We start from the raw sequence: 14676 nt of genomic DNA, 5'->3' as shown, positions 1-14676 counted from the left end.
ACAGAATTCGATAGAAAGGTGTGTGCTACATTTGTTGAGCAAAATCCAGAGCATACTTTGAGGGATGCAAATAAAAGGCCGAAAAAATGTTATCCCCTAAGATATGCTTTAGATTTTGTATGAATTAGCCAAGGTAGGGATGCCATTGCATGAATTCACAATATGGTACTGTAGGTATTATCAAACGTTATTAGAGACGGCAAGAAACATGAAAATTTAAAAAAAATAAATAAATTGGACTGAAAATTATGACAAAAATTCTTTAAAATCCATGTTTAGTGGTCTGTTGGTCCAAATAGTCGACAAAATCCGAGGTTTTCCCCTCTTAAAAAAATCCATATTTTTTTCGTTGTGAATAAAAAAAAATGTTTTGTTTTTAATCAAACTTAAAATAAGTATTTCTATGCAGGGTGAGATAAAAAAAACTAACAAAGTCAAACGCCATAAATGTCTATTGACAGCACCTTATCATGTCACAAATTTGGTCGAAATGTAGGAAAATCAATTTAAATTCACAGCACCACGTTGGCCCGGTGTTTACACGTTAACCTGTGTCTACCATCAGGTAGGTGAAGAGAAATCTAGGAGAAGCTTTCTTTCTCGTATTTGTTATCGGCGAACAAATTTTATCTTGAATCTTCTATATATACAGGGTGAGATAAAAAAAACTGCAACAAGGTCAAAAGGCAGGATTTTCATATTTTTTTTTAAATTTTATTGAAAGAGAGCAAAAAATGTCGGAAATAGTATCAAATTTTAAAATAAAACTCGATTTGTTCGAATTGGTCACCTTTGCACGAATTATGGCCTTCAAACGGCCAATGAAATCGTCTCCCGCTGCCCCAATGTTACTCTGCGGTATTTTGGCCCATGTCCGGCGAAGCGCTTGCTTGAGGTGATCCACACTTTGGTATTTTTTAGCGCCAACCTTGCTTTCGAAAATACTCGAGACAGAACAGACCAACGGATTGGTATCCGGAGATTTTGGTGGCCATTGTGCACTGGAAATGAAGCGAGGAACCTCATTTTGTAACCATTTTGTGGGTAGCGGGTGCTGAGTGCAGTGCGCCTGGTGCTGAGTCCTGTTGGAATGTCCAAGGTCTGCGGCCAAAATATTTGCGTGCCCAAGGCTTTAATACACCCTTCAGAATATTTTCGCGATAATATTCGGCATTTATTCTGATGCCAAGGTCGATTAATACGAGCGGAGAGCGACCATCGGCTGTTATGGTGGCCACCACCACACACCATCACCATGGCCGGCGCTTGAGTTCTGGTGGCCAACCAAAAGTGCACATTTTCAGTTGACCTCTTAGGCAGGTAAACACGATCATTTTGTTTGTTTACAAACTGCCGGACAACGAATTTTTTCTCATCGGAGACGGAGAAAACTCTTTAGCTCTTTTGAGTCTATTTTCTTTCTGTTGCGGTGTAAGTTCTTGCACTTTTTGGAATTTCAATGGCTTTACCCCTAACCCATTTTTCAATATTTGCCGAATGGAATATTGCCATATGTTAAGCTCAAGGGCCATTTTCATATCTGCTGATGTTGCTGTTTTCTTCCGTCCACTTCCTTGACGTCGCTACTGGCTACGCTACCAGTATCAGTATCACGGTAACGAGCGATGGTACGAGACTCAAAAGATTTATTCACATTTAAATGCTGGAGTGCTCTAACGCTAGCCTCTTGTGGTTTTCCAGCCAAATATAAAGAAATCGCATTATCACGCTTGAATTCCATCACGGATGACCTTTTTTCTGGAAAATTCTCACCACTATGCTTTTGTACGCTTGTAAACAATATAATGAGTTATCACTGGAATAATTTTAACAGCTGTCGGACAAGTGGCTTAGAACTGGCAGCAGTCTGAAGTTGGTTGCTGTTTTTTCATCTGTATTCCTAGGAAATCTAAGTCAAAAAAAAATTATTCCTAAAAATCCGCGTTCATAAAATAATTTCAAAAATGCATGTTGGGAAACACTTCTATAAAATCAATGTCGAAAAAATAATTTTAAAAATTTAGGTTAAAAAAAATATTTATAAAAAACTCTCGTTTTCAAAAAATATTTTTTTTTTCTGTAAAAATATTTATTTTCATTAATTGCCACAACATTTAACAATTTATAGTGTTTTACACATAAAAAAATCACCAGCTTTAAATTTGTATATAAAAAATACGTTTGAAATATAAATGCAACATTTAGTCTTGAAGATAATTAAAAAAAAACACAAACATTAAAACTTAAGGACAAAAGGTTATCATGATATGTTTACAAAAATAAATGCAATCTGGTTCCAACAACTTCCCTCACAACCAACTGGCCTCCATTAATTTACTTATATTCCAAATTCAATTGGCGACCAATGAGCCAACGACGAATTTCCGAGGTGCCAGCACCAATTTCATATAACTTGGCATCACGCATAATGCGTCCTGTGGGATATTCATTGATATAACCATTACCGCCCAATGTTTGAATTGCTTCCAAGGCAACTTGTGTGGCCTTTTCGGCACAGTAAAGTATCACGCCAGCACAATCCTTGGAGCTATTATGACCCGCATCACAGGCACGAGCCACACTGTACAAATACGAACGGCAGGCACTCAAAGTGGTGTACATATCAGCCATTTTACCCTGCATCAATTGGAATTCGGCAATCAATTGACCCTTTTGTTTACGTTGATGGGCATAATCGAAGGCAACATCGACGGCGGCTTGCATCAGACCCACAGGGCCGGCAGCCAGCACCAAACGTTCAAAGTCCAAGCCAGACATTAAAACATACACACCCTTGTTCAATTGACCCAAAATATTCTTGGCCGGCACCTTGAGATTATCAAAGACCAATTCACAGGTGGGGCTGCCACGCATACCCAATTTATCCAACTTTTGGGCAATGCTGAAACCCTCCGCGGCAGTATCAATAATGAAAGCTGTGATGCCATGTTTATCAGCAGCACTGGTACCGGTCTTGGCGTAGACAATCAAGGTATTAGCAATGGAGCCGTTGGTAATCCAGAATTTGGTACCATTCAAAACATAGTAGTCACCCTTACGTTCGGCCCGCAATTTCATGGAGACAACATCCGAACCGGCCCCAGGCTCAGACATGGCCAAACCACCAATGTGTTCACCACTGCACAATTTGGGCAGATACAACTCCTTTTGTTCGGGTGTGGCATTTTTGGTCAACTGATTGATGCACAAATTCGAATGGGCACCATAAGATAAGGCAATACCACCAGCAGCACTGAAGAACAACAACAACAAATTAATAAACAACTGATAATTTTGCCACTATCATCATCATCATCAGGCCACCTACCGTGAAATTTCCTCCATAATAATACAATGATCCAAATAACTGCCACCGGTACCACCGTATTCAGGCTCGGCAGTTATACCCAAGAAACCCAAATCACCCATTTTCTTCCAGAAGTTACGAATATCTCTACAAGTTTTTCAAAACAACCACATTATTTATCAAAAAAACCTCTTTTGGAAAATTTTGCACAACTCACGGGAAATCATCGTTCTTATCAATGTCCTTGGCAAAGGGAGCCAATTCTTTTTGGAAGAAATTGAAAGCAGTTTCACGCAGCTTTTGCTTTTCCTCATCCAAACCAAAGATTTGATCGTTGACGGGATAGTGGGTCAAGCTTCTGCTGAGCACAGCCGTTTGGTGTTGACCGCGGGCCAATTTGGCCAAAGAACGGGCAGCTAAACGTAGAGCCATTTTTTGTGAAATATTAAAAAAAAAAACAACTCCCTAATTAACAGGTGATGTGATTGGGGGCCTGAATTCTAGACTATGCTGGCCAGCGGGTGTTATCTAATACGATGTGTGCGGAATATTTATTATCAGCCAACAGGGTTGCCATCACCTTACTTTTCTGGGAGAATGTTCTTAACATTCAATTTTATATATAATTAGAAATGATGCTAGGTCAAAGGGTTGAATGTTAATTAATAATTAGGATTTTTCTTTTTAATTTTAAAATAAATAAATAATTAAAATAAACATATAATATATAATTATAATAAACATTTTAATAAATCTTTAAGACCTTTAATTTATTAATGAATTTGTCTCTGGTTGGCAACAACGGCAGAACAATAACATGATCTTACGCTGTGTTGAGTTGTCTCTCGCTCTCAGAATCAACTGGTAGCAAACATATGGCTGTGGTCAAAGGCTGTGTTTAGTTTGTAAATCAACAGTAAAGGCAAAAAGTGAAGTAAACAATGCATTGAATTATGCAAAGAATGCAATTAATTATTGCTATAATAAAAATTTGTGTATAATCAAATAAATACGTATTAAAAAAATAAAAAAAAACATGATTTTTTGGAAATATACGTTCAACGAATAACAGAAAGACTGAAGTCTTAAATGAAAAAAATTGAATTAAGGAATAAATTGAATAGCTAATTATTTCAAACGGAAATTTAAATGTAAAAAAAACCGAAAATCTGTATTGCATCCAAAAAGCTGTATGAAAACTAAAATAAATGCAGAATTTTAAATAAATAGGCTCTTAATAATGTTAAAAAAAAAACGCAAACAAAACGTCGAGCAAAAATGAAATAAAATCTTATTTTCATTCTAAAAATAATCTGACAAAAAAAGCCCGATAAGAAATAGTAAGGAAATCTAGATTGTTTAAGAATAATTTATAAGGACGAAAGGACTTATATTCGTGGACTTTTGACAAATGTTTTCCAAATATCAACAAAGGCTGAAGACTTGAAGAGGACTTTTTTTAGAAACGAGCAGACCACCAATCGTGGGTGTTTTGAAGGATTTTTCAAGGATGAATAGATTTATGATGGCGGATTTGTTAAAGAATATTTTTTAAGTAAAAGAGTAACTATCTGACTGACTGAGAATCAACGTCTAGACTAAACGGCTCAATCTGCGTAGTCGTGTGATAAGTTTGGAAAATCGTACTAAAGGGGTACAAAAAAACTGGAATACTTTGTATTGCAAAAACGAAATTTAGAATGAGAGTCACTGATGGAGTGCAGAATAGATTAACCGAAGGGTATTTGCCAAACGCCAACTTTAAGGTTATGAAAAGTTCTAAAATTTTACTAAACTTCTAATATGATTCCATTTTGGTATTATGTGAACGGATAGGGTAAACATTTGAAACTTCATATGAGAATCAATGTTGGAATGTGAGTTTGGTATATGAAGGTGGTTTTGGAAATGTGTATTAAATGTGTAAAATGTACCAAATGGTACTAAATTTGAGGTTAGACCTCAACTGTTGAAACGATTTTTAAATTTTATGGTGGACTTTTCGCTGACAAAGTAGCGGGCACTTGTTAGTAAATTTATAATCTCGGATTTGTGAAAGAATATTTTTAAAGCGTTAATCGTGGATTTTTAAAGAATATTTTTAAGGGACAAGCAGAGCAATAATCATGGATTTTTAAAGAATATTTTTGAGGGACCAACAGAGCAATAATAGTGGATTTTTTTTAAGAATTTTCCGAAACTAAATTAGTAGACATTTAAAAATATTATTCAAGAATATTTCTTCAATGATTAGAGAATTCTCTGAAAATAGATTTCAAAAATTCTTGGATTAAAGAATAAAGTTCGTTAGTTTTAAATCTATTTATTTCAACATTCGCAGATTTTTTTTAAACTTTTTTAAAATATTCGTGGAGTTAGTATACTTTTTCGAGAAAAAAGGGGATGTTTAAATTTTTTTTATAGATAATTGATTTAAAAAAATATTTAATAAATCGGGGATTTTTTAAAAATAGTTCTTTTTAATTCGTGGACTTTTTAAAAATAAATATTTATAATTCGTAGATTTTTTAAATATATTTTTGTTTTTTAAATGTGTGGATTTTTTAAATAATTTTTTTTAATTCGTAGATTTTTTAAATGAGTGCATTTTTTAAATTTTATTTAAAAAAATGTCTGGATGTTTTAAAAACATTTTCTACAAAATTAGGGGATATTATTAATCGTGTATTTTTGAAGAATTTTTCAAAACTAGTATTCATAAATTAATGGATTTTTTTAAAGAATTTTCGAAAGTAGAATTCATAAATGAATGGATTTTTTTTTTCAAGAATATTTCTTTACGTTTCAAAAATTCTTGAATTTTTTACAAATATATTGTTTAAGTTGTGGATTTTTTCGATATACTTCTGTTTTTTTTTTAATATATTTTCAAAAATTTCTGGATTTTTTTAAAAATATTTTCTCAAAAATATGTGGATTTTTTAAGGAATTTAAAAAAACTAGAATTCACAAATTATTGGATTTTTTTCAATAATATTCCTTTAATGATCCGTGGATTTTCCAAAAATAGATTTCGAAAATTCCTTTTAAATATTCGTGGAATTTAAAAATTAAAAAAATAATCTTTTAAAAATGATTTGTTCATTATTCATGTATTTTTGAAAAAAGTTTTTATAAAAACAACAATAATGAGATTAAGCCTAACTATTTTGCAAAAAAATTCTACGATATCCCGATAAACATGCCAACATTGTTCTATTTTTTATTTATTTTCTAATTCTCTGGATTTTTTAAATTTTCCTTTTAAAAATTTGAGGACTTTTTTAAAAATATTTTCTCAAAAATTCGTTGACATTTTAAAAATACTTTTCACAAATTTGTGCATTTTTAAAAAAAATATTTTTTCAAAAACATTTGTATTTTTTTTTTGAATTGGTGGATTTTTTAAAATTGTAAATTTTGTTCTCAAAAATTCGTGGATTTTTTAAAAATAAACTTTGTTTTTATAAAAACAACAATAAAGGGAGTAAGCCTGACCATTTTGCAACAACACAATATTTTCTCAACAGTTAACAGGGATTTTTTTTAAATATTTTTTTTTTTCAAAAATACGTAAACTTTTTCCAAATTTTCGTGTATTTTTTAAATATTAAAATATTTTAGAATTTTTTAATTTAAAATTCGTAATTTTTTTTCGTGTGGAAAACCTTCATAAGGCATCTATTTTTGATTATATCTCCTGCTCATTAATAAATGTAATAGGATTGATGACCCCCAAAAGGTCTTCTTTGACATCTTACATAGTCTCCTCAAAAGAAGGTCGTTTAAAAAAAAACTCTTAAAAACATCAAAAAGTATCGCTGATGTCCTTTTTGACATTTTGTCTTTGAAATGGAAAAAATGCTGCATGCTTTTAGGCGATTACAATAATTGCACAATCATCTATGTTGTGTGTAGTAGACACTGAACTTGGCTGTGGGTTTGGTGGCTGGCTGTCGATTCGCTCGCCTTCTGTGCATGTCCTTTGGCAAAGCATTCAACCGTTGCCACTGGTAATGAACTTGAAAGAGGACGAGGCGAGAAGGTGAAGTGGATGGATGCAAAGATGAATGCAGCGGCAGCATGTTGATTCAGATACAATGTTAGCTGATGCCATTTTTTTTTGTTTCGAATGCTTTAATACACAACATAGAATTATGTAGGTCCATGATTATGTTCCGAGAGCAAATGTATGGGTATTGGTGTGTGCGCGTGTGAGTGTGTGTACAAATACACATAACATCTATGCAAATATTTGCCAAGTAACATCAATTGCACTCGAGTTTTCCGTTTTTTTGTTCTTTTTCAAAGCTGTTGTTGTTGTTTACAACAAAATTTTTCAATGTACCGGCAGGCAGACGGACAGACCGACATACGAATGGGTGAATAAACCATTTTACTTGATGCAACATTAAAAGAAAATAAAAATTGCAGAATTTCCGAGCATAGTTTGTTGCTTAACTGCGAACGAGGTAAAGGAATGCTAATCAAGATGATGATGACGATAACGGCGATGATTATGACGATGATGGAGATAATGGCGATGATGATAATGACGATGATGCCCACTTAACTGCATATGCTGTGCTATGCTGCTCGCTCATGCCGCCCTCCACTGCGCATGTCTCTACAGTGAAAATGCGTTCGCAATGCCGGTGCTTTCTCTGGGCCCATCAATAAAGGCCGGTCATCGAAACAACATTGACTTAACAACGAGTTAGTAGCCGGGTAGAATAGTTTGCGCTTTTTTTTAGCTAAACAAAAAAAAAAAAATAATTCGCAACGGAAATTTGACGTTTTGCTACTCCAGTCTCAAAAATTCAATGGCCACGCGACCATTGTTAGTTTTTTTTTGAAGACCCAAGTAACGACTGTCAATTAACAAATCAAAAATTTCGAAACGAACGATTTCGAGTGCAACAAAACGGAAACGGAACTTGCATTTTTGTGGAAAATCAATTTCGGAATTTGAAGTGAGTGAGTGGAAGTGGAAGGATCAAAGCAAAGCAAAACACCAAAAAAAAAAGACATCAAGTGTCGCCCACATCCTGTTCTAGTTTCATGAAGTGGATGTGTGTGTGTGCAAAACAACTAAAAGAGGTTGTGAATGTGTGTTTGTGTGCATTTATCGGTTTACAGCATGTGACCTAACATTTGCCGCCAGGTTTTTTGTCAAAACGTTGCACAAATTATCGATGACCTCATGTACAAGTTATTGCTGCTGCTGCTGCTGTTGTTGTTGTTCAAATCAATAATTATTAACATTGTTTTTTGAGAAACATTTCTACTCTCATACATACAAATACACCTACATACACACATACAGATATAGACATCTAAGGGCATCGAAATGTAATGATGTGCAAGATTTATTATTGAGGAAGGCAAAAAGCCGAACATCAAAAACAAATTAAAAAGGCGTGACACCAGCAATATTTTTTCGTCATTTGATTAATAGATAATAGGGTGTTTCGAGAAAATCAAGTCGGAAATTTTTAAAATTTTTTAAAAATTACAAAAATGTGGTTTTGTTTATTATACCCTCCACCATAGTATGGAGGGTATATTAAGTTTGTCCTTCCATTTGTAACTCCTCGAAATATACATTTTAGACCCCACGAAGTATATATATTCTTGATCAGCATAAAATCTATGTCGATTTCGCGACTGCCGCCCCTCTGTCTGTCTGTCTGTCCATCCGTCCGTCTGTGGAAATCACTCTAGCTTTCGAACGAATTGTAGTAGGTTGATAAAATTTTACTCAGATGTGTGTTTGTTCTGCAGGACTTTTGGTATTGAAAATGGGCTATATAGGTCCACGTTTTGGTATAACTGACATATAGCGGTACCTCCCTATATTCGGTATTTTGAGGATTTTAGCGACATTATTTATCGGAATTGTTTCAAATTTCATATTTGCAGTTTGCAATGGGTACAACACCCTGTGACAGACAACTGCATACTCAGGTCCACGTCTTCGTATAGCCCCCATATATCGGTACCTCCCGGAATTCGGTATTTCGATGATTTTAGCGACATTATTCACCGCAATTGCTTCAAATTTGGTATTTGAAGTTCGTAATAGATGCTACAGTCTAAGACAGAAATTTGTCTTTGCAGCTCCAGGTGTTCGTGTAGGCCCCTTATACCGGTACTATCCTTTATTCGGTATTTTGAAGATTTTAGTTACAATATTCAACGAAATTGTTTCAAATTTCGTATTTGAAGCTCCTAAAGGGTACTGCAGCCTGTGACAGAAAATTGTCTATGCAGGTCCAGGTGTTCGTATACACCCCATATATACCTCCTACCTACCTACCTCCCTATATTCCGAATTTTGGTGACTTTAGTAAGCTAAATTATTAACCGAAATTTTTTCAAGTTTCGTTTTTAAATATTAAAATGGCCTATGACGCCCATGCAGGTCTACGACTTCGTATAGACCTAAACATAAAGACAACCCCCAATATTCGGTACTTTTAAGATTTTAACGGAATTTTCAACGGATTTTATTTTTTTTGAAAATTTCCAAACTAGTTCCAAATGGTGGAGGGTATTCAAAGTTCGGCCTGGACGAACTTACTGTTTTTTTTTTTTTATTTTAAAGAAACAGCGATCTCCGAAAGGCGAGAAATTTTTATTACTACCTTTGTCTTTGTCTACGAAGTAAACTAAAACATTTACAAAAGTTATGGACAAAATCTAACGCTAGTGTGAAGAACTCGTGGTTAAAGATGCACAATAAACAACATTAATTTTATTACTTTAAATCATTAACATTGTGGCGCCCAACGTAGGGCGACATTTAAATCGGCATTTGTGATTTGTTGTCGAGACCAAAAGACTGATTTTTCCTTCTAAAAAGTTAAATTATCGATCTACAGATTATGGAAAATTAATTAAAAATTTATTTTCAAAAAAACATAGTCGATTCTGATTTTAAATAAAGATGAGAATTTTTTATTGGGCATTGTAAAATGAATAGAAACTTCAAATCTGGCTTGTATAAAAATGAAAAGGCAATCACGAAATATATAATGTCAAGATTAAAAATCGATAACATGAACTCTGTGCTGCGATTTTTTCCACAGAAAATCCAATTTTGTCTTTTAAAGTTTCCAAGAAAAACAAACGGCTTATGTATCCATAACCGTTGCATACCCAGCGGTTTAAGTTTCCCTCGGATTTTTCAAACTTTGGAATTTTTATGAAAAATAATTTAAAGAGAATATCCGATTTTTAAACACGGATTTTTAAAAAATTAGTATCGTTTTTTCGACCATCAAAGATGAATATTTTCAAAAGGACTTTTCGGCTATCTAACGTAGATTTTTTAAAGAATATTTTAGGGAATTTCCGACCATCCAATGTGGATATTTATACCCTCAGCCATATGGCCAGTGAGGATACGGCCAAAGCGTGCGTAGTCGAAATAACGGTTATAGATCCTAGGTCTCTTTGGGCCAAATCCGTTTCAGGACATTTGGAGACGATCTAGCGATGTCCGTCCGTCTGTCTGGCTGGTGCGCACGATAACGATAAGGGAGTATCCGATTTAGTCCAAACTTGGTACATCGTAATATTTTTGTCAAATTTAAATCGAGTTCGAAGATGGGTAACATCGGTTCACATCTTCTGGTACCTCCCCCACGAAAGATCGAAATTTTCAAAAAATATATTTACTGTATAGAAAGAGAAAGGATGAACCGATTTTTCTCCAACTTTGCAAATCTTAATATTTGCATCAGTACTAAGTCAGGTGCGAAAATGGGCTCTATCGGTCCTCTGCATCAAGTACCTCCCCCACAAAGAGTAAACATTTTGAAAAATATATAACGCTTATACATTGTGATGTAAGAGCCGTATCATCTTCAAATTTCACACATCCCAATATTTATATGAACCCAAGGTCTGGTGTTAAGATGGAATGTATTGGTCTAGTCCTTCTGGTACCTCCCTTAAAAAAGGTCGAAATTTTCAACAAAAAATATTTTACTGCACAGAATGAGAAAGGATAATCCGATTTTGCTCCAACTTTGCAAATCCTAATATTTACATCAGTGCTAAGTCAGGTGTAAAAATGGATAATATCGGTCCACTCCATGAAGGGTCAAAATTTTGAATAATTATAACTCTTATAAAATGTGATGTAAGAGTTCGATTGTCTTCATAACATACATACATAACAATGCTTGTATTAACCCAAGGTCGGTTGCGAAGATGGAATATGTCGGTCCACTCCTTCCGGACCACCCTCCCAAAGTTTGGAAATTTTGAATATTCATGAAGCTCATAAAACACGAAATTAACATTCATTTGCATTCCGACTAGGTACATCTCAATATTTCCATCAACGCAAGCTCTGTTATAAAGATGGTAGAGATCGGACCCTTCCTTCTGGTACCTCCCCCACAAAGGGTTAAAGTCTTAAATAACCGAAACGATCATAAAATCTGAAATAAGCATCTGGTTCTCTTTAAATTTTTATAAACACAAGGTCTGGTGTGAAATTGGTACATCGGTCCACTTCTTCTGGTATCTCTCCCACAAAGGGTCATTTTGAATATCCATGAAGCTCATAAAATAGGTGATCAACACTTTGGTATTGTTTAGTGCCAACCTTTCTTTCCAAAATACTCCAGACACAATAATCCAACGGATTGGTATGCGGAGGTTTTGGTGGCCATTGTTCGCTGGAAATGAAGCGAGAAACCTCATTTTGTAACAATTTTTGAGTGGCGCGTGCTAAGTGCGATGGTGCTGAGTCCTGTTGTAATGTACAACGTCTGCGGCCAAAATGTTTGCCTGCCCAAGGCTTTAATACTCCCTCCAACCTTTACAAACTCCTGGACAACGAATGTCTTCTCATCGGAGAAAACCAAATTCGGCAGTTCACCACTTCCGACCAACCGAAGCAACTCTTTAGCTCTTTGAGATATATCGGTCCACTTCTTCTGGTACCTCCCCCGCAAAGGGTGAAAATTTTGAATATTCATAAAGTTCATAAATCACGAAAATAACGTTCGATTCCATTCAGACTTGGCACATCTCAATATCTCCAAGATCTGTTAAAAAGATTGTATAAATCGCACCATTTGTTCTGGTACCTCACCCACATAGGGTTCAGGATTTTTGAAATATAAAACGCTCAAAAAGGCGAAATAAGCAACCAACTCTCTTCAAATTCTCTACATCCAAATATTTTGCAAATACCAATATTTTTATCTGTGTTAGATGAAGTATTAAAACGGAATACTTCGGTCCGCTATATCTGTTACCTCACGCACATTTTTCCACATTTTCCAAAAATTTGCAAATATCTCATATAAAGTATAGGAAGTAGTCGATATAGTCCAAATCTGGCACGTTGTAATATTTATATCAGTCTTATGTCAGATACGAATTGTTCAATATTGGCCAACTACTTTGGAACCTCCACCATAAAGGGTCAACAGTTTGAATAATTATAACTCAAGGTTGGGGGTATACATCTGTCGGCAGAAACCGACCGATACTACTTTGATGAGAAGGAATATTTTATTAATATATTAACTCGTGTATTAGAAAAATAAAACGGTATTTGGTAACAAATTCTCAGAGAAGAGAAAAGCATAATTTCTAATATCTGTTGTTGGCGGTTCAGATATGTCGAAAGTTGAAAAAATGTTCCCTTTCTGGAAAGCCAATTTTTTAAAATGTCGGTGGTCAAATTTTACATGGAATTAATAATTTTCGAAATTTTTTAAAATTGTGTGGGATCGGTAAGAATTTAGTGAACCTTATCCCGTCTACACATAAGATGTAATGTCGGTATCAGTAATAGGATTTGCCAAGTTTGAGTCTAATGGCTATTTAAAATCTCTAAAGTTTCGTGAAGACGATATTGTCCATCTTCGTATTCCATCTAAATTTTAATAGAAATATTACGATGTGTCAGGTTGAGAACTTATCACAAAATCCCTTTGAGAGTTATGGAGTGAAATTTTCACTCAACTAATTTTTTTAAAAATTTTCAATTTCTCAAAATAATTTGAAAGTGCCTAAAAAGTGTTGCGAATTTCTAATGACGAAATTACGCAGCCAAAACTTGGCATTATTTTAGTGAATCAATTTAAAATACAATGACAGCAACAACTACATTCACTTCATCGAATTAGAAAATAAAACCAAAACAAAAAAAATCTAAAATGTCACAAAGTTGAACGAAGTTCGTAGACGTTTGTTTTGCAAATTGTATTTTTGGCAATTGGCGATTTTTATCTACAATTACCGGCTAACATATATACATACTATTACTTAAATATATGTACATATATATTCATACAAAAGTACGTGCAATTGGACATACGGCATCTGGTAAAAATAGTTTGAAATTTACAAATGTACGTTCACACACATGGCGTTTGATATTAGTGCATATCTATATATTTCTATGTATGTATGTATGCCTGTGTGTGAATGTATGCACCATCAAGTCAATAGAAAAAAATACAAAACTTATTTGCCAAACAATTGTTCAATATTTAATTGCTAATAAATGTCTTTAATTCAGCCGCGCGAGATAGACCACATTCTGTATCTTTATGGCCAGCGTAAAGAATATTTATTGGCAGGAATGTTTCCAGGCACCGTGGTTGTTGAAATGTTGACTGGGGGAGTTTGGAAAGAGAATCTGCATTTCAAATTTCCTAAATACATATCCCGTTTATTCAGGCCAGATCACAACTCATTTTAGAGTCATTGAAAAAAAAAGATCTTTTCCACTTTTTAAGGCGCTTCCCAGAATTTTTAACTAAAAATAAACGTTTCATATACAGGGTAGGATAAAAAAACTGCAACAAAGTCAAATGCCATAAATGTTACTTTTTTTATACCCTACACCACATAGTGGTAAGGGTATTATGTCTTGGTGCATTTGTTTGTAACATGGAGAAGGAAGCGAGATAGGCCCATAGTTACTTTTGAGGATCTCCATAGAATCACTTTCTGAGTTGATTTATGCATGTCAGTCCGTCAGTCCGTCCGTCCGTCTCTCCATGCATTCTTGTGAACAAAATGCAGGTCGCATTTATTATACAACATTTGTTTGGCCCAAGGACGAACCCTATTGATAATCGGTAAAAATTTAGATAAAGCTCCCATATATATCTTCGTCCGATTTGGCTCTTATTGTGCACCAAACGTGTAATATCAGCCCGAATAGTATGGAATTTTGCACATACAACCAAATTAGGCCTGAAAATAAGTATGCCAAATTTGACCGAAATCGGTTCAGATATAGCCATAACTCCCGTATATATTGTTCATCCGATTTGTTAGTTTTGTCCTCCGCAGCCGTAATATGCACTTTGTTAAAATAAATATTTGGG

General features: G+C 34.5%; 1 protein-coding gene across 1 annotated transcript; it reads right to left on the bottom strand.

Annotated features, from left to right (window-relative positions):
• Nucleotides 1-2067: 2067 nt before the first annotated feature.
• On the bottom strand, nt 2068-3858 carry LOC101889745 (isovaleryl-CoA dehydrogenase, mitochondrial). The gene is made up of 3 exons (XM_005179213.4): nt 3525-3858; nt 3329-3454; nt 2068-3253 (listed from the first exon to the last, which is right to left on the bottom strand). Exons 1-3 carry the CDS (start codon nt 3737-3739, stop codon nt 2335-2337), a joined length of 1260 nt encoding a protein of 419 aa, XP_005179270.1. The 5' UTR covers nt 3740-3858; the 3' UTR covers nt 2068-2334.
• Nucleotides 3859-14676: the final 10818 nt, after the last annotated feature.

The sequence above is a fragment of the Musca domestica genome, unplaced genomic scaffold (genome assembly GCF_030504385.1).
Source record: "Musca domestica strain aabys unplaced genomic scaffold, Musca_domestica.polishedcontigs.V.1.1 15, whole genome shotgun sequence".
In the NCBI taxonomy this organism is placed as follows: Eukaryota; Metazoa; Arthropoda; class Insecta; order Diptera; family Muscidae; genus Musca; species Musca domestica.
The sequence above is the reverse complement of the archived record's forward strand: the minus strand, read 5'-3'. Positions and strand labels throughout refer to the sequence as shown.

What these genes read in the sequence shown, in the direction of transcription:
- LOC101889745 (XM_005179213.4), bottom strand. Translation starts at nt 3,739, where the DNA reads ATGGCTCTACGTTTAGCTGCCCGTTCTTTGGCCAAATTGGCCCGCGGT. An exon ending in GATAAGAACGATGATTTCCC is followed by an intron (nt 3,455 to 3,524) that starts GTGAGTTGTGCA and finishes AAAAACTTGTAG; the next exon opens with AGATATTCGTAACTTCTGGA. An exon ending in ATTATGGAGGAAATTTCACG is followed by an intron (nt 3,254 to 3,328) that starts GTAGGTGGCCTG and finishes GTTGTTCTTCAG; the next exon opens with TGCTGCTGGTGGTATTGCCT.